Here is a 25,658-nt window from a genome sequence, read left to right as displayed (position 1 = left end):
GCGATTTAATGGTACAGAGTCTTGCTGGCGACTCCCTGCCATCTGTGAGCCATGGAGGTGGGGTGGCCAGAATCCTGAACTCGGCATCCCTATGGGGTTCTGCCTGTTCCTGGACTCTGGGCTGGAGGCAGACACGCCTACCACGAAACTGCCTTTGGGGAAGTACTGGCAGCTTCCCCTTCCTGGAGCCCGTGGGCTGGTGTGTCACAGCCCACTAAGGGGGTCTCCATTCCTCACCCTGTTCAGCCTGGTACATGACAGGAACTCAGGACAGAAGAGCTGCTCTGTGGCCTGTGGTGAGCCCCAAGGCTGTCCTAGCTCTCCAAGGGAGCCAGTAGCTGGCCCTTCATTCCAGCTGGGGCGCTGTCCTCATCTCTGCTGAATGTGATTTCACTGACCCTTACAGTCTAGTTCAGGGGGTGCTGGAGCAACGTGCAGTGCAGAGAGACAAGTTCTGGCTCCTCTGGTGCCCAGGAGGCCCCAGCTGGGCAACCATCCTCTGCCCCCAGAACAGTGTCTCATGAAAGGATAAAAGAACTGGGTTCCCAAGTGTGAAGGAAGCAGCATGCCTGTATGGCCCTCACTGGATGACCATGGATGGGTCCCGACCCCTTCTGGGTCTCAGTGACCTCAGCTGCAAAGCCAGATGTTTCTCTAGCTCTGACCCTCAATTTTCTCCCTACCTCTTTCTGAACCCCCCCTTCCCAGTCCCTGTTCCCTCTTCCTTCAGTGATCTCCCTCTAACACTGCCCACACCACCTCCACCAAGAAAGCTTCCCAACCTTCCTAGGTACCTTGAATTTCTCCCCTCTCTCCACAAACAGCTATGGCATATTTTTTTTATAGCAAGAGCAGGATTAATTGTTAACACTTCTCCCTGCTCCAGGGTGGGGGAACCCCTGGAAAGGGTGAATTAAAGTTTATGTGATTCATTCATTTTATTTAACAAAGATTTACCTAACAGCCCCAAGGATTAAGCTGTAAGGGGTCTGGAATCAGAGATCTGAATGGGGGGAGAGACTCACCACCAGGCATGGTAGGATCTGTGGGGGAGGGGAAGCCCCAGGACAATAGGAGTCAGAGATGCCCAGTTTACAGCCAGGGAATGAAAGATAGGGAGGAGGGAAATGGAGGAAGGGATAAAGGAGGACATGCAAGAGGGTGTGGAGAGCAAGGCAAGTCAGATGGCTGGAGTGCTAGGGTGTCACAGGTGGAGGGAGATGATGTGGGCCTTGGTGGTGGACAGCCCCTACAGGGCCTGGCAGAAATTACTATTATAGCAAGTTACCCATACTGAGGGCGTTCCATGTACCATGCACATTCTGAACATTTCCCTACATTTCCTCCCTTAGCCCTGATCTCTGCCAGTACAATGGGTAGCTATGACTGTTAGGTCCATTTTACTGATAAAAAGACTTGAGACCCAAGGAGTTTCTGGTACTTGTCCAGAGTCATACGCCGCCAGCCAGTTTGCAGACTGCTGCTCGGAGGGTCCTTGCTGTCAGCCACCACTGTTGGGCTTCTGCCCCTGCATGGTCCAAAGCAATGTGCATGGGGTTTATCCTCAGGGTACTGGGGAGCCACAGAAGGTTTGTGTGCAAGACGGTGATGTGGCTTCTTTGAGCAGGATTCCCTTGACTGCCATGTGGAGGAAACTGGAGAGCCAGGGAGAAAGCTGGAGGCCTAGAATAAAGGACAATGGGGCCATATTTGAGTGGGAGTTAAGGAGGAAAGGAAGGGAAGAAACTGACAGGATGTAGGGATGCAGAGGAAGGATCATGGCTCTGGCTGGTCACAAGGCCACAAGGTGGAAAGCCCAGGAATAGGGATTATTGGGGGTACTCGAAATGACTGGGCTTCAGAGCAGTGGTGAACATGGGGCTGGTGATTCAGGGAGACGCTGGGCTGGAGATGGTGCTGTGGGGTTCTGAGCCCCAGGAGTGGTATGTGACAGTAGGAGCAAAGGGAGGCTTCTTTCCAGTAGCCCTGGGACCCTCATGGAGATGGGGAGGGAGCAGCCAGGAGCACTGGATGCAGGGGTCGCTGGACTCTAGGAAGAGCACTTGAGGGACTAACTGGTACAAATACCACAGGAACTGGCTTGGGGCGAGGGGGCCATGCCTCCCAGTGGCCCTGTCCTGCCTGGCCTCCATTGATTGGGGTCTGTGTCTGCCCACCTCTGGTGAGCGTGGCCTCCCAGGGGCTGACAGGTTCTCCTGTTGCCTGGCAACTGCAAGAGCTGTTGGCTGTTGCTAGGAGCAGGCTGGGGAGGCCTGAGGAGGGAGGATCAGCTCTCGAGTGAGGGGCGGGGCTGTTGGGGGAAGAGGCCTGCCTTGGAGCTGGGTTTGTAGCCTTTGTGGACAGGCTGTGTTCTCGACTGTGTGTACCCATGTTTACAATGTGTTCTGTGGATTTGAAGCATTTTGGAGGTTGAGCCTATGTATGGATGTATAGAGCGTATCTCAGAACGTCTGTGTCCCTGGGTGGGTATTGTGTGTTTTCAACAGGTTTGCTGCATACTTGTAGCAGGGCCTGCCTGAGCTTTGATTCCAGGCAGGAGAGTCCTGGGGGAACCATTTGAGGATTTACAGGCCAATGCTTCCTCAGCAGGAGAGCCATTCAAATAGGGACACACAGACATTCCAGGGAGAACGGACAGTTTGAGAACTGGTAGCGGAAACAAGATGTGTGTCAAGGTGGTAAGGAGGGAGTCTGTGCTAAACAGGGGACTGCGGGTGGCCAAGCATTGCTGGCCAGCTCACTTCCTGGCTTCGTGGACTTTCCTTGTCTTTGGACTGGGCCCTCCCCAGCTCCAGACACACAGGACACCTTCCTGGGTAACCCTTGGCAGACTTTTTAACGGTCCAGTAGAGGTCAGGGCTGTGGGCTTCTTATGGAGAAGAGAGTCAGAAAGACTGAAATGTCCCGCTAGAAATGCTGCTGCCTGCCCCTCCTCCCCCAACACCTTTGTCCAGCCATGGGGTTGCAGCCACTGTCCAGTGATGACAGGCCATAAGATCATGGCCACTTATGTTTCCAGAAGTCTGGTGGCACCTTTTTCTCTTTCTCTTCCTTGTTCATGGTTGCTGGGTCCCAGGTTGGAGCCCAGAATGGCTCCCTGATGAATGGTTCCCTCCTAGAAGATCAGAGAAAGATAACTCTTGGATGGTTAGAGAAGTTACCCCCAACTGAGGGAGACAGCCTGGGCAAAGGCATTGAGGTGGCAATAGAATTTTTTCTTTTTTAACTTCAAAAGACAGAGGGGGGTCAAAACCGCTTTAAGACGAAGAAAGCAGTCCGGAGAGCCTCCGGGATTCTGTGGATCCCGAGACAAGTTTATTGGGTTCATTAACTTTAAGACACGCCTTCTCTGCTCCGCTCGCCCAACTCAGAGGACTGGTTCCTGCTCGGCCCCTGAGGTGCACCGGATCCCGGTCCTCAGGCTACGAGATCTGCCCGCCCCCGCCGTCGAGCAACGGGGCTCCAGGCGCTCCGCACCCAATCGGAGCCCGGGCCCGCCTGCAGCCCGCCCTCCGCCCAGTCCTTCTGGGCTAGGCTCAACCCCTGCAGCTCTCCCTCGGCGTGGCTCCGCCTCCAGCCCGGGCCGAGCTTGGGCTGAGCCTAACTTCGCCTTCGTTCCGCCCTCAAGCCAATCAGCGGCCCCAGATCTCCTATGGCCCCGCCTCCGGCCCTGCCCCGGCCCAGTCCCAGGCTTGACTCGCTCCGGCCCCGCCCCCGGCCCGCCCTGCCGTCGGTGCGCGGCGGCCTGGAAGGCACCGCCCGCAGACGCTCGGAACTGCCGACTCGGGAGCTACCCGTTGAGGGCCGGCGGCGTGAGCGGAGTGGGGTCGGGCGGGGCCGAGCCGGGCCGGGGCCTTGTGGGGGCCGGGCAGCGGCCGGGCCGGCGGACGGCGGGATGGGCTGCACCGTGAGCGCCGAGGACAAGGCGGCGGCCGAGCGCTCCAAGATGATCGACAAAAACCTGCGGGAAGACGGCGAGAAGGCGGCGCGGGAGGTGAAGTTGCTGCTCTTGGGTGAGGCCGCGCCCTGCGCTGGGACCCCTCGATTCCCCGCCCAAATCCCCAGCTTTGACCTGCGGACTAGGGCTTCGAACACCCAGACTCAGCCTGGATCCCCACACCTGGACTTGAACCCCCTAGACCCGCCCGGCAAGGACATAACAAAAAAAAAAAATGGATCAAAACTCTGGGTTGGCCGAGACTTCTGATCCGTAGCCCATAGGTCCCATCTTCAACTCATCCCAGAGCCCAAACCCCCAAGTACAGCCACCAGGGCCCCAACACCCGCTGCCCAGAACTCTGCTTGACCACCCACTCTTACTGTCCAACCTGACAGACCCTTAGAGCCCCCTGCCTGTCTTTCCATACTTCCCTAGACTTTACCCAACCCCCTACCATCCCACTCGGCCCCCACCTTCAGGCACCACCTGTTCCCTCACTTCTCCCCTTATTCCTATTGGGCCTGAGTATCTCCAGGGCCCCTCCCAGGCCCCTACTCCCTCCCTCCTTCCCATTCTGTGCCCCATCGCTATTCTGGACCCTGTATCCTCCACCTGTGCACCTTGATCCCAAGGGACTTCTCAGGTGGATTTTTGGTTTGCACCTCTGAAGTGGAATGACTGCTTAGGAGATCACCTTCCAGTCAGAGCCCCCAAACCCTTAGAGACCCCTGCTCCTGGCATCTGGCCCACCAGCTCCCTCTTTGCATGCATCTCTCAAACCCTCTGCTCCCCTGCTCTTAATTTCTCTCCCACACTAGCCTTCTCCAGATTTCCCCACCCGCCTCCTGCACCAGGTGGGCTGGACTGAAAGGACTGGCTCCAGACCCCCTAAGGGCTCCACTGGTCATGTTGGGGGAGGGGACCAGGCCTCAAGCTGCCCCGGGAGTTCTGCTGGCTATCCTTTTCCCAGTTTCTAAGCCCTGTCTGGGCCAGTGAGGCGGGGATCTGGGGTTAGGAGGGAGTGTGGAGGAGTTTGGGTTGCGTCGGCTCCAAGGCCAGGAAAGATGGTGGCTGCTTGAGGGGTGGGGGGAAGTGGAAGTGGTGAGACAGCCGACATATTGCTGCCCCCGGCGGGCGGGCGGGCCAAGGAGAGCCGCTGACGGGTGCTGGGCTTCCCGCACCCTTTCTGGGCCCAAAGGCCTAGGATGTGGCTTCTGAGAGTGGGTGGGCCTATCGGACCTTGAGGCCCTGCAAGGGGGGAGTGGTGGACCAGCTGGTTGAGTAGTGGGGGGCCTGCTAGGGGGTGGGCATCTGAGGTGGACTTGTGCAGAGGCTGGGGGCCTGGTAGTTGTCCCAGTCCAGCCTCTCTTTGGGAGCAGGTGTGGTGCGCCCAGTGGCAGCCTGATTGGGGGTGGGGTGGAGTTCAAACCTAGTAGGGAAGGAGGCCTTCGCGGCAGTGTTGGGGGCTGGACTATGGATGTGGGGGGTGTGGCCCCTCAGCCCCAGAGCTGCTCTGGGGTCCCCAGGCTGCGAAAAGTGGGGCTTTTCATGCTGAGCGTGTGGCCGAGGGGACAGCGTGTCTTCCATCCTCGGCCCATCTGTTGACTGTCCCTGGGGGCCTGGCCTCAGGGGCACAGCCCCGGAGGTTTCAAAATGGCATCCGCTGTCGCTGCGGGGAGGAAGAGAAGGGGCGGGAAGGGGCGGCGGCCCAGCCTCCTGGGCTGTTTTGCGTTGGGCGCTTGCCTCTTCCTGTCTCTGCTGCGAGTGCGGCAGCGGCAGCGAGTGGGTGTCGACGCGGCGGAATGCCCATCGATGCTGCCCGCTGGGCCTGGGAAGGGTGCTTCGGGTACTGCTGCCTCCCAGTGCCCAGCCAGGGGGTCACTAGCCAGCCCCTTCCCAGGCCAATCACAGTTACGATGGTGCCCGAAGAGATGTGGGGCTGGGGCACACAGGGCCCCTGGCCTGGTTCTCTGTGCTGACTCCATCCCACCAGTCTTGGAGCCCGGCTCAGGTTTTGGGTCTGGCGACCCCTCTCATACTAAGCTGGCAGCAACCAGGGGTACAGGTTACCCTAGAAATGCTCGAAACTTTGTAGGATGGGGAGTCCGTCTCAGCATCCTGTCCTTCTGGCCTTTGCTTCCACTGTAAAATGGGCTTCCTGAGTTTGGGCCAGAGGAGTGCCATGCCCAGGATGGGGAGTCGGGGCTAAGACCCTGCAGAGGACGCACTCACTGTAAGGGGCTGGGAGACCAAACTTTGCCTGAAATTGAGGACTCAGTCTGTCCGGACTGCCTGGAGAAGGGTCCCGGCTGGCTGTCCTTTGCCTGTCCAGTTACAGGGAAGGTGTTGGGAGCCCAGCTGAGGCAGCTTCAGAGAGCTGGGCGCCTGTCCCACGTAGCGGAAAGACTCTGTCCAGGCAACGGGACTCGGGCTGGGCAGTTGCCAGCCTTCCCTCCCAGCCCAACCACGCCTGCTGCCCCACCCGCATACTGGCTCCTTCCCGTCCTGGGGAGCTCTGCCAGCCGGCGGGCATAGTCACTGTCCATCGCTGGGGCAAAGGCAGATGTGGTACACAGCGGGGAGAGGGTGTTCCCTGGCAGCTGGGTTGGGGGAGCAGGGCTGCTGATACCAGCTCTACTTCAGAGATACCCCCACCCCCACCCAGTTCAGCTTGATTGACCAGCTATCCCCTGGTAGAATCTGGGGCCTCGGCGTGGGCACTTTGGGTAAAGTAAGCCAGAGTGTGTGTTTAGGGGTGACTCTGATTTGTTTGAGCTTTTGTGGGCAGTCTACAGAGAAAGGAGAGATGGCTCCAGGAAGGCTTCATGGTATAAATACAACAGTTTCCTCTTGCCCCTGGGACTTGGCATCTGTTCCCTTCACTTGATGTACTTTCCCCCCATTTCACTCCTACTTGATTGTTCTTCAAGACTCTGCCCAGGGATCACCTCCCAGGATCCTTCCTGACCCCCTTCTTGAAGGCTGGTAAAGCACCTCCTCTAACCCCCACCCCCATGCCACCCCATTAGAGCGTGGTATTTGTCTGTGTCCAACTGCCCTCCCCCACGACTGGAGCAGGACTGTGTCCTGTTCATTTGTGAGCCTTCTATGTCAAGCATGGAGCCTGGGAACTATTGTCTGTTTGTTGAATGAAAGAAGCGCTACTGGTGTGAACTTGATCTTGGACATGGGTAGATGGAGGAGTAAGATAGCGATCAGTGAGCCATTGCCTGCCATATCATGGGCAGGTGGCAAGGACTATGTAAGGCCAATGACCAGGACTCAAGGGGAGACTGAGGGAAAAACTCTTCAGGCTGTTTCCTTATGGTCTCATCACGCTCTGCTGGCACCTCAGTGCATGCTCAGTCACTCAGTCGTGTCCGACTCTTTGCAGGTCCATGGGCTGCGGGCCACCAGTTGCCTCTGTCCATGGAATTCTCTAAGCAAGAATACCATTTCCTTCTGCAGGGGATCTTCCCCACCCAAGGATCCAACTCAGGTCTCTGGCATCCGAGGCAGATCCTTTGCCAGATCCTTTGCCGACTGAGCCAGGCTGCAGAGACAGTCCTTGTCCACTCCTTGCAGATCACATAGTAGGGACTCTAGCTGTTCATGTGGGAAAACCGGCTTTGCATTCTTCCTTTTAGCTCAGGCTGTTTGGAGACTGTTGCAGGCCTGCTCTCTCTGCTGCTGCAGTAGAGCCTGTCTAGCTCTTAGGGCTGGAGCTGCCCCACAGCCATGGGGCTCAGACCAGAACAGTACTGTGGGAGTTCTTGGCCTGGCCAGTGCGGAAACTGGACATTGAGGGGCTCAGTGAGATTTATCAAATGAAAGGAAGGGAGTTTTGTGACGTTAGTCCTTTCTGTCTCTCACAAGGGGCCTGGCACACTGTAGGTGCCTATTAAGTGTGTGTGGAAAGAATGAAACTATTTGCACACATCCCTGAACAGGGATATGTAATTCTTAAGCTGTTGCCTGGGGCTTGGTGTAGCAGAAGTTAGTGGGAAGGGCTAGCCTGGGATCCTGGCTGGCTGGATAATGGGTAGAGTCTAGTGATGCGGGTGAATTTTGGGGGTGGGGGGAGTAGTCCTTCCTGGGAAGGGGTCCTCTGAGTTGGCTTAAAAATTAGCAGTATTTGCCAGGGCCAGGCACTGGGGGCAGAGGGACCAACTCAGCAAGGGTTCTGAAGTAGGAAGGCCTGGCCTGGAGGGGAGGAGGGCTCACTCTCCTGAGGGGATCACACAAACCTAGGTTCAGATCCCTGCTCCACCTAGTGCACCGGCTGAGAACCCCAGCTACAGGTGAAATCCTGGGAGATGCTCTGCTCTCCATCCACAATCTGGGATGGGGTGCCTGCCTGCAGCCATACGTGTTGTGGGGATGGTACACCAAGACCTGTGGGTGTGAGAACAGGAGAGGGACCACCCCCCCTGCTGACTCCTGCAGAGCTGAGAGTTTGATGGGGAGGAATCTCCCCAGCTCGGAGCCTGCCTAGCCTTAGTATGGAGGCCCTGGGAACCCTGACCCTCGCCCTTGGGCCGCTGCTCTCACCAAGTGAGAGGTTGAGACTTGTAGATATTTGGTGGCATCTGGAGTGACCCACTGCCCTGGGGACCTTGCGCCCAATCTCCGGGGGCTGAGCTACCTTCCCGGGGGGGCTTAGGGTTGGGGGTGTGGCAGGGCCCTGGGGTACCAAGTGGGCTGGTACCCAGGCCGGCCTCCAGCTTCCCTGTTCGCCCCACCACCTTCTATCCCTGCTATCCCGCCATCCGGCTGGAGCTCATTAGCACTTGAATGGGGGGCGGGGCAGCTGGAGCCTGTGAGTCTCTTCTTCCCACCCCTCCCCCAGGCGAGGCAAGGCTTTGTCTTCGGGAGTCAGTAGCTTCACTGCTGGGGTTCCCAAGCTAGGGAGTGAGTAGGGAGTCTAAACCGTTTCTGAGTCCCCCTCTGCCTTCCCAGTCCCCCTAGGCTCAGCCCCTGCCTGTGACCCCAGTGTTGGTGCAGCCAAGGAAAGCAGTTGTCCCTCTAGGATAGGAGTGAAGCTGGGTCCTTCAGGGGCTACCCCTGAGCTGGGAGACTATGTGAATCGGGGCAGTTTTGCAAAGGAAGTGACCCTGGAGCTCAGCTGAAGACATCCCAGGAGGGGTGGGGGTTGGAGCACCCCAAGACAGAGAGCAGAGCAGGTGGTGGGGACAGAGGGAATGCCTGCCCCTGTGGCTGGAGGTGGAAGTGAGGCCAGCTGGGGAGCTCAGGCTTCCATGCCAGGCCCTGAGGCAGCGTTGAGCCACCCACTGTGCTTGAGTTGGAGCCTGTGCTGCCAGATGGGGACTGGCACAGTCAAGGGCCTCTTTGGGTTGGCCCTGGGCTGGCCTGAGCTGCAGGGTCATTGGCTAGCATCATAGATATCCTAAGCCTGCTAACAGCAACCCAGCAAGTGACCGCAGGTAGTGCTGGGGGTGGGACCTGATGGGATCCCAGAGAGGTCCCCAGGCTCCAGCAGTGCAGGGCTGGCACTTGCAGCAGCTTGGACCACAGGCAGGGGCACACAGGTCCTGTACACCCTGTCCTTGATCTCCGTCCCTGGCTGTCTCTCTGTCTCCATCTCTAAAAGCCACCCATTCTGTAGGCAGGAACAGGATGGAGGAAGCTTTGTCCACTTAAGCTCTTAGCATCTGAGGGACCAAGGACTTGGCCTCCCACATTCCCAGCAGAGGATGAGACAGTCCAGCCCAGAGCCTGAGTGCTGTCTCCAAGGCAGGACCCAGGCCAGCTTCTAATCTCATCTTCCCACTATCTCGGGGGCAGGAATCCTAACCTAAAAGGTCAATGAGGAAAGGGGTTAACGGGTTCTGGCAGGCCACCACTGATGTGCCCTGCCTCAGAAGGCCCTGGGAGGGCAAAGGACTAGGCCCCTCTGATGATGGCCCTAGTACCTGATACTCTCAGACAGCTTCTCCGTCAGCCACAGGTGCAGGGTGGGGCTCCTCTGCCCAGCCCCACCCAGCCTCTCTCCCCTGAGCTCTTGATCTTACTAAACCCCAAACACTCCACCCTCACCCTTAGGCTGCACCTTGGGGCTCTGATCATCTTGGTGGCTGGGGGAATAGTCTCCCTGGAATAGCAGCCACATGTTCTCTAACCTGGGCTGGCCCTTCAGTGTTGGCCTCCTGCATACACTTCCAAGGCTTGGCAGTAAATGCCAGGCCCGTTTGCACCAAAGCCTAAAGGTGGGATCATACAAGGTTTGTGCTGAGAACGGTGTCCTTGTGGCTCAGAGAATCCTGGGGTGCCAAGGCTGCTACAGCCTCAGAATCTCCGGTTTGGTGGAGGCAGGGGCAGTGAGGGGGGCGTGTATTGATGGCAGCAGGTACCGTGTCCCAGGGTTGGAGGAGGGGTGGTGAAGTCTGCACGGCAGGGCTGGGCCACTCGGGGAAGTGGTGTCCACACCAGAGGAAAAGGAGGAAGAAGCTGGAGGAGGAGGAGCCCAAAAGAGGAAGAGGCCAGAGAGCCACTCACACTGTGCACTGGGGTGGGGAGTGTGAGGCAGGTCAATGCGGGGGGCTTTAGAAGTTGAGCCCCACCTGTGCGGGGCCCCCGTGGGCTGCCCCTACTGGTAGTCCCCAGGTTGGAGTCAATCCAGACAGTTCTGTCCCTTGTCCTGCCCCAGTGGCCACTGGGCCCAGGATCTCAGAGTAGGTGGCGCCTCTGAGAAGGATTCCAGGCCCCTCCTTTGACCACAGGAAGTGGTGGCTGGGAGAGGGACGCCCGGCGGGGTGGGGGGGGGGGCAGCAGGAAAGCAGAGGGCTGCTCCCATGTTCCCAAGCAGCCATTGCCCTCCAAAGCCGGAAGGCCGGCTGCAGGCCCAGATGAATGCCCGGAAATGGAGCAGGAGCCCTGGGATTAGCTCACTCTGGGTTTCCCCTGCCTGGAGGTAGACAGAAAGGCCCTTGATCCAGCCTAAGGATTTCCCCCACGCCACTACCCACTGGGCCTGGGTAGTGGGTGCCTTCACTGGGCCTCAGTTTCCCCTCTGGTGATAATAGTAGCTGCCTTGGATTGAGCTGTGACCATTGCATAGGGCCGGTCTCTTCGTGTTTAACCCTGTGGAGCTGGGACTGACATACCCATTTCACTGATGCAGAAACTGAGGGTCAGGAACATCATGTGACTTACCCAGTAAGTGGAGACACCAAAGGACAACCCAGGTGGTGACTCTGAGCACCTGTCCCCAACTGTTGTCACCCCACAGGAGTCTGTGCCCAGTTGGCAAGCATTGCTCAGTCAGGGTGACAGGCAGATGCTTTGGGTGTACTCGTGTCCTGCATATGCCTGAGGACCTCGATTCTTCTTTTAGGGGACTCTAAGGGGACCATCTATTCTAGAGAGTGGGACCCAAGACTGTGCGTGAATCTTTTTCCTGCTTAAAGCCAGAAATCTGCTGTGTGGCCATGGGGTGACCTCGTCCTAATAGAGGTGCCCCCATTTTTGCTTCCCACTTCCCCTCCTAGCCTGTGTCCCCTCATAGGAACACTCAGGCATCTTAGTGTTTTGCTTTTCCCCTAACATGTTTGTGCCTCCCACAACCCCTTGGCTTAAGAGGACTAAGTCCCAGCCTGAGGCAGCTTGGAGGCTGTCAGGGTGCGGTGTGGGGGGCCCTGAGCCTGGTCTGGAGACTGGGGCTTGTCCAGATGAGGAGAAGGGAAGAGTGGTCCTGCTGAGGGTCCCCACTAAGAGCAAAGGCTGCGGTGGGCTCCTGTATGGCGACTCGTGTGTCTGTGGTGTGGGCTGGCCACAGCATGGGAGGACCACAGCTGGTCCTCATCCTTCTTGGCCTCCGAAATCCAAAGTTCAGTTGCCTTGCCCTTCCCCGTGGAGTTCCCAGGGTTCTGCTCTGGCTTGTCAGGCCAGGCCCTAGGGAACTGCGGAGTCTAAAGGACCTAGGAGAGAGCAAGAACAGAAGCGGCAGAAGCATCAAGGCCAAACACAAAGCTGAACAAACGTGGTACCCTCATGGCCAGTCCAGACTCTAGGTCCCAGAGTTTCCTTTCCCCCACCTTCCTCACTGTGTGACCTGAGGCTGGCCGCCCCTCTCTGTGCCCAGTGCTGGGGCCCGTGACGTCACGCTTCTCAAGCCTGGATCGTGGCTTGTGGGCACACAGACAAACTGCCCACTTGGGCTGGACCCTGGGTGGAGTTTGGGGTGGGTGTGAAGACCCAAAGGAGGCTGTTCAAGGCGGGCGTTGCGCCTGGCACACTCCGTTGAGGAGTACATTTCGCAGATGGGGACATGAGGCCCAGACATGGACATCTCACCCTGGGTCTACCACAGTGATTCAGACTCTTTGAAAAGAGCAAGGCGATTTCCTCCAGTGAAGAAGCATCAGGAAGAGGGCTGTGCCAAATGGCCTGGCTCCGTGTACCACCTGGGCCCCGTCTAGCAGTGCCTGGCAGTGGAGGGTGAGACCCGGATGCAGCCTCAGTGGCCAATGAGGAGCAGGTCTCAGGGCCTCCTCTCCTCCAACGTGGCCTTCCTTACCCAGTGCCTCAGTTTCCTTTTCTACGGTGGGCAGGGCCCCACTGCAGGAGACACAGCCCTGCCCTGGAAATCCCTCTCCGTGCCTGGGAGAATCCGAGGCCTCTTTCCTTTGCACTGAAGAGCAAAGACTTGGCCAGGCCCTGGTCCTTAGTGCTGCCCTGATGGGCGTCAGGAAGCTGCTGGAGGCTTCCCAAGCGGCAGAGACTGGAGGGAGGGAGGTTCCGGCTTTGCTGGGGCACCTGGAGGAAGGCGAGGTCACACATGTGGGTGGGGGTGTCACACGGGGTCCGTCCAAGACCCTCCCCCCACCCCCATGCCAGCCCCCTGCAGAGCCTCCTTGGAGGGAGTGAAGCTCAGCACCTGGAGGAAGGAAGAGACGCCAGGGGCGGGGCTTGGAGGGCCTTTGTCTGGCGGGGCCCTCCGCCGTCCCCATTGTTCCCTTGTGTGCCGAGTCTCTACTGGCCGAGGGCTTCCCAGGCTCGGGAGGGGGCCGTGGGTGAGGCACCTCCCCCAGCTGCCCCTCGCTGCCGCCGCCGCTTTCCAGAAACAAACGCTCCTCTGCGCCACCCAACCCCCACCTCCTCCACTGGGTCCCTGGCCGCCGGGCTCCCCCTGGTGGTGGCCGGCCGGGGACCCTAAGGCTGCAGGGGCGGAGCGGGGAGGGGCGGGGCGGCAGCAGGGGGTGCCCAGAAACGGCGGGCTGGGCTGGAGTGTGGAGACGTGGCACCTTCCTGAGATGACAGTGGGAGGTGGTGCCAGGGCCGCCTTTGGGGTGGGCTTCCCAGGGTGCATCCCGACCTTCCCCCAGCGGCCCACCAGGGTAGGCCAGTGATGGCGGCGGGGAGCTGTGTTGGGAGGGCCGCAGTGGGGGGCGGGCCCCGGCTGTGGGTTTGAGTTGGGCTGCTCCCCACGTCTACCCTGTGGTCCGAGCCACGGCTGCTTCTGAGAATCTCTGCCTTCAGGCCTGCCACGTCAGCTGGCAGCTTTCCCCGGCCCCACATGTTCCTGGGGAGCCCACCAGCTCGAGAGCGTCCGCAGGGAGACCTGCTCCCCAGCCTTCAGGATGCAGAGAGCGCCAGGGAGCGGTGTCTGCAGTGAGACGTGCTGGGCGGGAAGGAGTACCCTGCCCGGGTAGGAGTGCCAGGTTGTGTGGAGGGGAAGTGACGAACTGAGAGCAGAAAGCCAGCAAAGGAGTGCGTGGCTCTGTCTCCAGTCCCAGGTTACACAAGACCCAGCAGGGAACCACCACCACTGCTGAGTCAGCCTCTCAAACCCATGGTCACTGCCCTGGGCTGTGCTTTTGTTTGAAAGCATCAGAAACGCCTTCAAAATGAGATGGCCGAGGCAGGCTCCTCTGCAGCCTGTGGTTGCAGTGACCTATGCAGCGTGGTCACTGTGGGTTGCAGGAAATGAGAGGTTTGGGGAACTCTGCCCTCTTCTGAAGGGTAAAAGAAAACAGCCATAATAACTTTGATCTCAACACTCGCCGTGTGCCGGGCACTCACCCGTCTCCTAGGATGAGATAATGGTGGTATCCTGTTGCACAGATGAGGTGCCAGAGCCAGGGCAGGATCAGGCAGCCGTTTTTGGAGATCTCGGGGAGGATCGAGGTGGGCCCCAGGGCTGTGGTAGGTCTGGACCTCCCTCTGGGAGAGGAGCTGAAAACGTGACATGGGCTGGCTGGCCTCTCAAGGCTTTGCGGCTCCTGCAGAAGGGAAAGTGGGGCCAGAGAGGAAAGAGGCAAGTCAGGGCCTCCTAGCAGGACAAAGCCACGTCTGGGAGGTAGAGGCTTCAACATAGACTACAACAGAAACTCAATGCAGGGGTTTGGGATCAGCATCATGCCGTTGGACTGGGGGCCCTGTCTTGCCCCCAGAGGCCCTGCTGGCCTCCTCGTTCAGGCAGGTGGAGCTGTTCTTCCCCTCCCCACCCCGCGGCCCCCGTCTATTCCCTCCTCCGTTGGGGCCCAGGGCTCCCAGAGTGGAAGCAGATGTTCCAGTGCAGAGCAGCCGCTGTCGCCCTGCACATCTCGGCAATTACCGCCTGCCCGCTGGGGGCCCCACAGCTGCGCCCCGGGGCAAGGGCTGCAGAGGCTTCTTCCTTGGTGGTGGGAAGAGGTATGGCCCGGTGGAAACACTGAGGGCACCGCAGGGATCCTCTGTAGGTCCCTCTGGTCCCACTCAGCTGGAGAAAGGAGTGCCTGGTGGGCCCGCCGTGGGTACGAGACTCCTGCTGCCTTCTTCTGGCTGAATCCCCCACCCCCCACCCCAGCACCTCTGCAGCAATCCGGATAGAGCTAGTGATGCCCCCTTCTCTGAAGGCAAGGTGCAGGGCTGGATGGGCAGAACTGGGTGCCTGGGATCAGCAAGGTACAAGCAAACTCCGGGACAAGTGCCAGCCTAATAGGGAAGCGTCATCAGGCACCAATGGAAACGGAACTCCTAGGACACCTCGCTTGTGGGCTGCCTGAGAACCAGGGTGTCCAACTGGGTAGAGCCCATGGCTCCACCCAACTCTGCCCCCAACCCCCATGATCCACTGTAGCTCCTCCTGGGCCACGCCTGTGATTCTGTCCTGGTGTTCTCCCCTGCTCTCTGCTTGGCTGCCAGCACCACATCCTTGTCCTGCCACTTAACTCCTTCCCTCTGAGTCACAGCTGTGAGAAAGACAAAGGGACTGCTCTGAGTCCAAGGATGGGGGCTCTGTGACTTTGTCCAGCTGTCCCTTGCTGGGGGCAAAGAATATGTCCTATTCTTCGAAGGGAGAAGAAGCGAGACTGAAGCTCAAGGGGGACAGGGAAAGGGCACTCAAGGTCTGCCCGGTCTCCTGCTGCTAGGAAAATCAGATGCAAAGCAAGTTTGTGCTGGCGTCCTTATCTCTGGGCAGGGTCACGGAGTGGTCCACGCCTTTTACCAAGAAAGTAATCACAGGACTAGACAAGGAGACTGATGCCTCAGGTGCACAGTGGTCCCCAAATCACCTCCACCTGAGGTCCCCTGTGCCCCGGAGGGCTGCCCACTCTGAGTCTCGGATCACCTGAGGACAGCGTGATCGATGTGACCCATCACTTCGTGCCCTCGGCCTCCGCTCCTACACTGGGCCCCCAGTCCTGGCTGGGACTCCAGGCTCCTGGGTCCTTGCCCCAGGCTGTCCACCCTCCCTCCTGCTCTCTGGGAGCAAGTAACTAGTTGGGAAGGACAACCAGGTGTCACCTGGCTCTCATTCGTGGTCACCCAGTCCAGCGCTGTCCCCCCTGCCCCGTGGATGTTCTGGGCCTTGGGGGAAGAGCCTCCGTGATTCGGCATTACCACTGGGCCTTCCCAGGGCCTCTCCCCTTGAGCCCACTCCACAGGTGGGGAGTGTCAAGTGAGGGGTCCTGTCCTGGCTGCTCACTGCCAGCCCTATGGAGAGGAATGCTGCCCCTGACCACAGCCCATGCCCAGGGGAAATACACTAGGCCTGGGGCCTCCATTATCCAGGGGTCGGACCAGTAGAGGGGCTCACACCCCAGCCTGCCCAGAGCCTGCCTATTTGTGCTGCTCCCCCCGCAGCGCTCCCCGATCCTGGGAAGCAGGCCTGGGACTGTCAGAGAAGCCCAATGATTCCGGGCGGCATTTGTGAAGCCTCCTCACGGAGGCTCCTGGCTTGTGGCCGCAAGCCACACCTCAGTTTCTCTTGGTCAGTGTGGATCTGGGGTGGGAGGTAGGATGGATGCAGGTGGGCAAAGACCCGGAGTTGGCAAGCAGGGTCTAATGCTGCTTGGAGGGCAGTGTGGAGACTCAGACCTGAAGCTCCCTGGGCACATGGGACAGTGCTGGGAGGCAAGGTGGGCCACGTGCAGAGGGGCTGTAACCATGACAGCGGTGTCTCTCAGTTTCCCCCCCACCACCACCTTTTTTTAAAAAAATGTTTCGGCCATGTCCCACAGCATATGGAACCTTAGTTCCCCGACCAGGGCTCAAACCCATGCCCCCTGCATTGGAAGCGTGGAGTTTTAAACCACTGGACCGCCAGGGAAATCCTTCAGTTTCCTCATTTGTGAGGTGGAGATGAGGGTAAAGCTGACTTACGCCCGGGGCTTGCTGTGAGACCACCTAGCGAATGGGATAGTCTTAGAATAGCGATTGACATGTAGGGGGCACGATTCACTGCTGTGCTGAGATCATCATGGCTGACATTCATGCTGCTCATGGCAGTTTGTGTGTTAGCCCCTTCATCCTCTGAGTTTCTTAACCATCCCTGAGGGATATACAGGGGCCGAGAGTTCCCCCACAGACCCCACCACCCACCCTGCTGAGCTGGTCAGAGGGACAGACCCACCACAGTGATCAGGAGGGTTGGGACATGTGTAGCTGGGACACTGGGCAGGTATGCCCGGCAGAGAGAACTCCCTGGGCAAAGAACTGGAGTTGGCAAGAGGTAGTGCCTGACAGTGCTGGGGCAGAGCAGAGGGTGCAGTCTGGGCAAAGGCTGGGAGAAAGCTGGGCCCAGCTGAGGTGTGCTCGGCAAAAGGGAAGCGGTAAGGCCCTGTTCGCACCCCTAGCCAGGAGAGAAGTGGCCTTCCTGGTCTCACACTTCCCTGCACACACTCCCTGGGGAATGCAGGTTTCTGGGCTGCACCCCTTGAGATCTGGCTTTGTGTCTGGGATGGAGCCCGGGAAGCTGTTTGTTTAAAAAAAACAAACCCAAGACATTGTCCTGCAAGATCTGAGCCACATTTTGAGTAGGGCTGGGCAGGTCAGGCCTCATCATCCTACATACCTCTTTGCTCTTCTGAATCCTGGCTACATGGTCTTGGGCCAAGACTTTTCTGAGCCTCAGTGTCCGCATCTGTAAAATGGGAGAAATAGTACCTGTTTTGTGGGGCTGCTCTGACAGTCACCAGAGAGAGTGGCAGCAAATTCCTCAGCACTGGTCGAAGAAAAGTACAGGATAGGGCTTTGCCAGGCTGGAAAAGAAGCATCATGAGTCAGTACATGTGTGTATGTGACACTGCCTGTCCCCCAGGTCCTGGTGTCTTACCTGCTTAGAATAGACCTCGGCCCAGCAAGCAGGGTGCTGGGCCTTGGCTGGAAGGCAGGGGTATGATGCCATGCCCGGATCCCGGCCCCATGGCAGCTGCGGCTCACAGTGTAGGGAGGAGAGTAAGCAGGGCTCCTCTGCCAGCTGTGACCCAGTGCCACGTTGGGGAGCACTAGCCGCGGAGTGGCAAGTCTGCATGTGCGAGAACGACAGGGTGACTGCTGAGCCTCAGGTCTCCAGCCAAAGCCCCTGGACTCAGCCAGGGCAGTGGGGAGCCATGTTGAGCAACAGACCTTGTGGGAAGCCAGGGCCTGCAGTGGGTCCCCCATGGGACTAGGCTGCCTTCACCCCCATGGCCCTGCCAGCTGCACCCCTGGTAGCTCTGCTGCCCGCCAGGCCTGACTGCTTCCGTCTGCAACTGATGGAAAGGATGGGTCCTGCCTCCCTGGCCACATGGCCAGGCCACTAGTTGCTGGCCTGTGTCCCCCCTGAGCCTGTTCCCTGACCCACTGTGCCCTTTGTTCCAGGTGCTGGGGAGTCAGGGAAGAGCACCATTGTCAAGCAGATGAAGTAAGTGCTGTGTGCGGGGAGACGGCCGGCAAACCTTGGTTTCCCCTCTTCTTCCTCCGGGTCTGTACTGCCCCCAGGGATGGGCCCAGCACTTTGCTAGAGGCCACGTTCATCCTCTGCTCCCCAGTGGTTCAGAGGCAGTCTCCTCCTGTCTGAAGTAGCTACTGCAGGCCCCCGTAGCTCCAGACGCCCATATGGGGGTCCCTGTGCCCCGTACACCCTAACCCCGGCCCCCTGGCTGCCAGGATCATCCACGAGGATGGCTACTCGGAGGAGGAGTGCCGACAGTACCGGGCGGTCGTCTACAGCAACACCATCCAGTCCATCATGGCCATTGTCAAAGCCATGGGCAATCTGCAGATTGACTTTGCCGACCCCTCCCGCGCGGTATGTGGACTCCCCAACCCCTGCCTGCCTCCCATAACACTTCAGGGCAAGCCTTGTGCCGGGGGAGCTGAGAACACCCCAGTCTGGGCCCCATTCCGAAGGCCTCCTCCCTGCCTCTGACCGGTGGGGTGGCCGTGTGCTCCTGCAACGCGCTGACCGCTCACCCCTGTGCCCAGGACGACGCCAGGCAGCTGTTTGCACTGTCGTGCACGGCTGAGGAGCAGGGCGTGCTGCCTGAGGATCTGTCCGGCGTCATCCGGAGACTCTGGGCTGACCACGGGGTGCAGGCCTGCTTTGGCCGCTCGCGGGAGTACCAGCTCAACGACTCTGCTGCCTAGTGAGTACTCACTCCACGGGGCCGGGCTGGCGGTGGAGTAGGGGGAGACCTGGACTACAGCCTGAGCCAGAGGGCCTGAGCACCCTCAGAAAGATAGGACGAGTCTCTGCGCTGTCAGCCAGGGTCTTGGTGGTTTGGGGTTTGGGGGAAGAAGGATGTGGGGGGACATCCACGGGCTCTGGATGGGCCCCCAGATAGGCTGCGGGCCCTGTACTCTCACCTCCCGCCTCCTACTTCTGCCTAAGCCAGTCCCTCTGTCTGAGCAGCTTTCCCATTCTCACTGCACTTCCCATCCTGAGCCCACCCAGAGAGGGGCTGTTGGACCTCCCCAAAGCTGGGTGGGAGGCCGGTCTTGCCTGGCCATGATTTCTGAGCCTTGCCCTAGTCACGTGGACAGCCTCCCACCCTCCCTGCAGTGGCCTGAATGCCCTTGTGAGAGCACGCCCCCCATAGGAGCTGCGGAGTCACATCCACACATGGTGGGGTGGAGGGGCTGGGGGCGTTTACTCCCAGAAGTCAAAAGCTCTCAGTGCCAGCAGAGCTTTGGGGTCTTGCCTGCAGGGACGGATGGCTCCTATCAACCCCTGTCATCTCAGGGCGTGCGATACTCAAGGAGGACCTGGTTATGACCACCCTCCGGCCCCTTCCCACTCTTGTATCATCCGTGTCCTTCATTCCCCAGACATTAAGCACCCACTGCGTGCCCAGCGCTGTTCTGGGTGTAGGGATTCAGCGGTAAACGTGGGCCCTGCCCTCCCAGGCAGGTTTATGCTACAATGAAATCACCCAGGGGTGGGGAGCAGATTGGAACACTCCAGGGTCCAGGGGTCCTCCAGCCCCTCCTCGCAGCAATCCTACAAGGCTGCCGTAGGGCACTGGGTCCATGGGGTGAGCCCCCTGGTAGCAGACAAGGGAAGAACTGGTGTGGAATTCACCATGAGGCTGGAGGCTCTCCGTAGGGCACGGGGTAGAGTTTGCAGGTCACAGCACATGCGTCACAGTTCCCCATAGCCCTTCCTGTTTTTCTTTTCGGTCTCTGCGTCTCTGAAGTCATTTCCCTCTGGCCTAGCTGCCGGTGGGGGAGCCAAGAGCTGGCCCCAGCAGCCCTGTCCCAAGAGCAAGACATCGGTCCTGGGCAGTGACTGGGAGGCCTGGACCCGAACCCTGAGGGCACAGCAAGGATATTGAGGCAGGCAGCTGAGCTAGTCTCAGGGCTAGGCCAGGGCGGCATTAATACTAATTAAGAGAGCTGGTAGTGGGGAGCCCCTGGGACCCCTGCCAAGCAAGTGGTTATGCCCTTCCCCTGAGGAGCCCAAATTTTACTGGGCGCTGGGCAGAGAGCCCACTGGGCCTGGCAGGCCTCAACCTGTCCAGCCCCGCGTCAGGGGACATGCCAGGCTGCTCTGCGGCGGGTGCCGTAATTGTGCCGATTAGCATCCTGCCTCCCTCACCAAAGGACTAATTTGCCCCCTCCCACCACCCTCTCCTGCAACTCCACCACCCTGGATCCTGTGTGGGGCAGGCCTGCCTGCAACCAGGGTGCTAGGGCTTGGCTGGCTGGCCTCAGAGTTGCCCCTCGGCTGAGTGGTGAATGCAGTGTAGGCAAGGGTTAAGAGTCAGGGACCTGTGTAAAATAGAGAGCCAATGGGAATTTGCTGTAAGACCCCAGGAAACTCAAACCTGGGGGCTCGGTAACAACCTAGAGGGGTGGGATGGGGAGGGAGGTGGGAGGGATGTTAAGTGGGAGGGGACACGGGTAAACCTATGGCTGATTCATGTTGATGTTTGGTAGAAACCAACATGATACTATAAAGCTGCTGCTGCTGCTGCTGCTAAGTCGCTTCAGTCGTGTCCGACTCTGTGCGACCCCATAGACGGCAGCCCACCAGGCTCCCCCGTCCCTGGGATTTTCCAGGCAAGAGTACTGGAGTTGGGTGCTATTGCCTTCTCCGTACTATAAAGCTATTATCCTTCAGTTAAAAATAAATAAAGAAGAGTCAGAAGCTATGCCTGAGAAATAAAGGGACGGAAGGGCAAGGAGCCAGTTGGCCTCCACTGACGCCCCCCCGCCCCCATACCCCTTTGCAGCTACCTGAACGACCTGGAGCGCATCGCCCAGAGCGACTACATCCCTACGCAGCAGGACGTGCTGCGGACTCGAGTGAAGACCACGGGCATCGTGGAGACACACTTCACCTTCAAAGATCTACACTTCAAGTGAGCAGGCTTGTGGGCTAGGGAACAGGGTCAGGAGCAGCCAGCCTTGGGGGTGACGGGGAGAGATCCTCACATCGGGGTCTGCTGAGGGCTGTGCTGGGAAAGAGGGTTCATCTGGGATCCCCCAGCCCCACACTGAGTTCCTTAAGGCTGTGTGGTGGCCAGCAGCTCACAGCCTCTGCTGACCCTATCCCATGTGGCAGCCACCTGCCCTGCTGACGAGCCTCAGTCACTCTGCGGGGCCAGAACCAGGGCGAAAGTGGGCCAGTGTGGGTGATACCATGGAGCCAGCTGCCTTACCCTGAGCAGGCCTCTGTCCTCAGTCGGTCAATCTGTGAAATGGGGCAGGGAGCTTCTCCCAGAACTCCCTTTTCTGGAGCTAAGGCGCTGTGTCTGCAGGATGTTTGACGTGGGCGGTCAGCGGTCTGAGCGAAAGAAGTGGATCCACTGTTTTGAGGGCGTCACAGCCATCATCTTCTGTGTAGCTTTGAGCGCCTATGACCTGGTGCTAGCCGAGGACGAGGAGATGGTGAGAGGCCCAGAGACCATGGGGAAGGGAGGGCAGGGGTGAGGGGTCGGGGTGGCTGGTGCTGAAAGCGCTGTCCTGCCCCCAGAACCGCATGCACGAGAGCATGAAGCTGTTTGACAGTATCTGCAACAACAAGTGGTTCACGGACACGTCCATCATCCTCTTCCTCAACAAGAAGGACCTGTTCGAGGAGAAGATCATACACAGCCCCCTGACCATCTGCTTCCCTGAGTACACAGGTGTGGGGTCTGGGCCTCTGGGGAGGAGCTGGTGGTGACCAGGTGGCCCACGGGCGCCCCCCACTGGACAGGAGGGTAAACTGTGGGACACTCACACACAGCTGGTGCTTCACAGGCTTACACACTTGTGTCTGTACACCCCAGGGCCCTTTTTAACACACTCGGGCATGTACCCCATACATGTCACTGGGCGTCGTCCCTCACACAATCAGGTGCCCCTCTGCACACTCATGTGCCTGTGCACTCTCACCGTTGTCACACATCCAGGCTTATTGGTTCAGACGCACAGAACCCTCTCTGGACTTGTGGGGTGGGCCCGCCTGCCGCACACGTAGCAGGAGTCCTCACCATTTTGCCTACCCCGCCAGGGGCCAACAAGTACGACGAAGCAGCCAGCTACATCCAGAGCAAGTTCGAGGACCTGAACAAGCGCAAGGACACCAAGGAGATCTACACGCACTTCACGTGCGCCACCGACACCAAGAACGTGCAGTTCGTGTTCGACGCCGTCACCGACGTCATCATCAAGAACAACCTGAAGGACTGCGGCCTCTTCTGAGGGCGGCGGGGCCTGGCAGGATGGTGAGCCGGGGGGCGGCCGGGAGGGCCAGGGAGGGCCGCTGAGCCCGGCCAGGGGCCAGGGAGGGCCAGGGCGGCCAGCCGGGGGTGGCGAGCTCGGACCCCGGGAGAGACCAGGGCGCGGGGCATGGGGGGCGCAGGGGGCACTGAGGACGGGGCACAGGGAGGCCCGGCGGTCCAGACAGTAGAAGCACCGGGCTGTGTCCTGGGACAGAACTGGAGGGCTGTCCCCATTTTCCTTGGCGAAAACTCAGGTTCCCACCCACAAGGCCACCGGCCTGGCCTGAAGGATCGAGATGACAGAAGGGGCCCAGCCGCCCTCCACTCAGCACGACCAGCTCCGTGCTCACCCCTGCCATCTTTCCCTCGGACCCAGCTGAGGGTCCGGGGCTGAGGCTGGCCTCACCAGCCCTGGGAGCAGTGGGTGGGGAGGGCTCTCCTAGAGCTCCAGTCTCCCCTCCCATTCATTCTTGAACAGGGGTTACAGTGTGTGTGTAACCCAGCAACACACACCGGCCACCATGTCCCTGGTAACAAGTGGGTGGGGAAACTGGAGAAGGGTCATCATCTAGGGAGGCGGGCAGAGAGACCCACACTGGCTACCTCCCTCCCGACCCACGCCCTGACTGTCCCCCACCTCCAGGGCCACCGCCGACTCTGCTACCCCAGCCCCTGAGGAAGATGGGGGCAAGAGGACCACGCTCCCCGCCTGTCCCCTGGCCGCTTTTCCCCTTCTCTCCTCTGTTCTTGGCTCCCCGCAGTCCCACCCTCAGCTCCAGAGACTTGGCGGAGGGGCTGCCACAGGCCTCCTGTTTGAAGCCTGCCCTTGCCCCAGGTGCAGGGAGTGCCCATAGCCCCTCCTGGCCTCCATTCTGGTTTTAACCGTTGTCTTGTTCTATGATGGGGGAGGGGAGCCCATGCTGAGTCTCCCACGGCCTGTGTTTGGAGGGGCACCCACTTCTCCAGCCTGGGACCCCTGGCTTTGCCCAACACCAGCCCCTGACCCAACCAATGTTTACAGGGAGCCTCCTGCCCACCCCCACAACCTGCCCCACCCCCTCCCGCCCCAAGCCACTTGGAGGCCCCAAAGGAAAAAGCACAAGAAGCGTGAGACGCCACCATTCCTGAAGACCACAGTCCACTTGCTCATTCTCGTAGCTTTTTTTTTTTATTAAAAAAAAAAAAGAAAGTCAAAGGGGGAAAAAAAAAAAGAAAACTGCAAACCTAGGAAACTTTTTAGAAAAAACTATTTAAAACTGTCAGATCCTGACCAGCACCCACCCAACCCCTTTCCGGTGATTCCGTGCCTTGAGTGTGTCTACGTGTTTACACCCATCCCTCTGCTGGTTGCCCCCTGTGCGGGTGGCAGCCTGACCCTGCCCTCCACAGAATTGGGTTCCAAGGGCTGTTCCAGACAACTGCCAACATCACTGAGGGCCCCACCCCAGTGGCCCTGGGCCCTGGCTCCATTAACCTAAATGTAGCTCCTTAGCGCTAACCTAGGAACCGCCGCTGCCTGCTGAGGGGCCATGCCCCTCATGCCCTCGCCCCAGGCCCGGGTCCTTCAGCGTTGAACACTTCCTTGCTTTTTTCACATGTTTTATGGAATTGTTCACCTGGTTTGAAATAATAAAACGTAGAAAGAAAAAAAAAAAAAGATTCCAAGACCTTCTTGGCATTCTTCTCTCCTGCGGCAGAGACCCAGGCTTAGATGTGCTAAGGTGATGGTGGTCTGGCCCTGGGTACTCAACTCATACTGAGGCCCAGTACCCATCGCTTCAGTTTTCCCACTTGGACTAGTCATCTTAACGTGTTGGGGCCTCTAGGACTCCCCCTTGACCCCTAGCGCCTCTGCAGTCGTGGGTCTGGAGCAGCCTTCTGGAACAGTGGGGCCGATTTCTTAAGGAGCTCATCTCCTAAGGGGTTCTTCCACACTGGGAGCAGCAGGAGTGTCCAGTGAGTCTCAGAGGCTTTCATGAAGCTACGGGAAGTGCCCGTGCGTTGCTGGAGGAGGGAGCGGCAGATCACGGTGACTGTGACCCACAGTGGCTGTGGGTGAGCCCCGAGAGCCAGGCAGGGTCCCTGGACTTTTTCCTCCCTGGACCACCGCGGAGCCGGGAGACTGCTGAGTCCGTGGGTCGATGAAAGGCCCCCCTCTGCCGGGCGGGGCTCGTAGACGAGCTCTTCCACCTTCGGCCGCCAGAGGGCGCGGCAGTCCGTGCTTGGCCCCGCCGGGCTGGTCACGGAGGCTGACGTCATCGGGTCCTGCGGAGGCCGCGGGCCACAAAGGCAGCTTTGTAGGGTGGCGGCGGGACAAAGCGGCCCGGGCCGGGGTCGGCGCCTCCGAGGCGGGGAGGGCGGGGCGGGTGGGAGGATAGGGCCGGGGACCTGGGACCCCGCCTCCGCACACCTGCCAGTCCCCTCTCGGCCTCCGGGCCCCCGAGTCCTGGCCCCTGAGTCCTGGCAGGCGATGAGAGGCTGTGGCCGCCCCCCTCGGAAGGAGTTCAGCGGCACCCCCCAACCCCTCCCCGGTCCCTCGGGCCTTTCCTGCTACCCCTGTCTCTGAGGGCTAGGGAGCACCAACTGACTAGAACAGAATCCCACGCCCAAGCCTGGATCCCTTGCCTTCAGCAGTCAGCCCTGGACCTCGCTGAACCCCAGATGAGCGGGTGGGGTGCAGTGCGAGTTCCGATGCCCTGATATCCGCCCAGCAGGAAACAGGAGCCAGAGATAGTTCCTTCCTTCCATCCTGAGGGGGAACCCTGCACAGAGGAACCATTCAGGAGCTGGCATTGTCTGCCTGATGAACCCAATGTCTCCCTCCCTGAGTGGGCCATGCAGGATTCTAGCCAGGATCCCCTTGTACCCGGCTTGGCAGTGGGTCTGGGTGGGGTCCTGGCAAGCAGTGCTTCCCTGGGTGCAGGCAGCTAGGCCCCCACCTGCCCTTGGTCCTCCTACCCCTGCTCAGATTTTGAGAGCATAAGGCTCCATTGTCCCAGCACTGCCGGGGGCAGCCTCTCAATTCATCCTTGTCTTTAGTGGTTGGGAAATTCCCAGCCATGGGGGGCGGTAGGCAGGGGATGATACATCCCAGGTGTCCTATACCCCAACAGGAGGGACTCCATAAAGTTGACTCCGAGGGATTCCCCCCATTACCCAGAGCGGTCCGGGGCTGGACCCCAATCACGCTGCATCCCTGGGCAAGGAGAACCAGAGATTCAGTGCTCCTTGGCAGTGTGTCTTCGGGAGTTCTCCCAGCCTTAGAAAGCCCATCTTCCTGG

General features: G+C 59.4%; 1 protein-coding gene across 1 annotated transcript; it reads left to right on the top strand.

Annotated features, from left to right (window-relative positions):
* The first annotated feature begins 3,783 nt into the window (after positions 1-3,783).
* On the top strand, positions 3,784-23,593 carry GNAI2 (G protein subunit alpha i2). Its single transcript, XM_061396850.1, has 9 exons — positions 3,784-4,034; positions 18,047-18,089; positions 18,335-18,476; positions 18,653-18,813; positions 20,902-21,030; positions 21,430-21,559; positions 21,645-21,798; positions 22,167-22,380; positions 23,021-23,593. The coding sequence occupies exons 1-8, from the start codon at positions 3,917-3,919 to the stop codon at positions 22,355-22,357; spliced, it is 1,068 nt and encodes a 355-aa protein (XP_061252834.1). The 5' UTR covers positions 3,784-3,916; the 3' UTR covers positions 22,358-22,380; positions 23,021-23,593.
* Positions 23,594-25,658: the final 2,065 nt, after the last annotated feature.

Source organism: Bos javanicus, chromosome 22, assembly GCF_032452875.1.
Source record: "Bos javanicus breed banteng chromosome 22, ARS-OSU_banteng_1.0, whole genome shotgun sequence".
Taxonomy (NCBI): domain Eukaryota; kingdom Metazoa; phylum Chordata; class Mammalia; order Artiodactyla; family Bovidae; genus Bos; species Bos javanicus.
This window is presented reverse-complemented; position numbering and strand designations above follow the sequence as displayed.

Bases quoted from the DNA above. Each gene is read 5' to 3' on its own strand.
- GNAI2 (XM_061396850.1), top strand. From the start codon at position 3,917: ATGGGCTGCACCGTGAGCGCCGAGGACAAGGCGGCGGCCGAGCGCTCC. The intron at 18,090-18,334 runs GTAAGTGCTGTG...CCTGGCTGCCAG, and splicing joins ACCATTGTCAAGCAGATGAA to GATCATCCACGAGGATGGCT. The intron at 21,031-21,429 runs GTGAGCAGGCTT...CTGTGTCTGCAG, and splicing joins TTCAAAGATCTACACTTCAA to GATGTTTGACGTGGGCGGTC.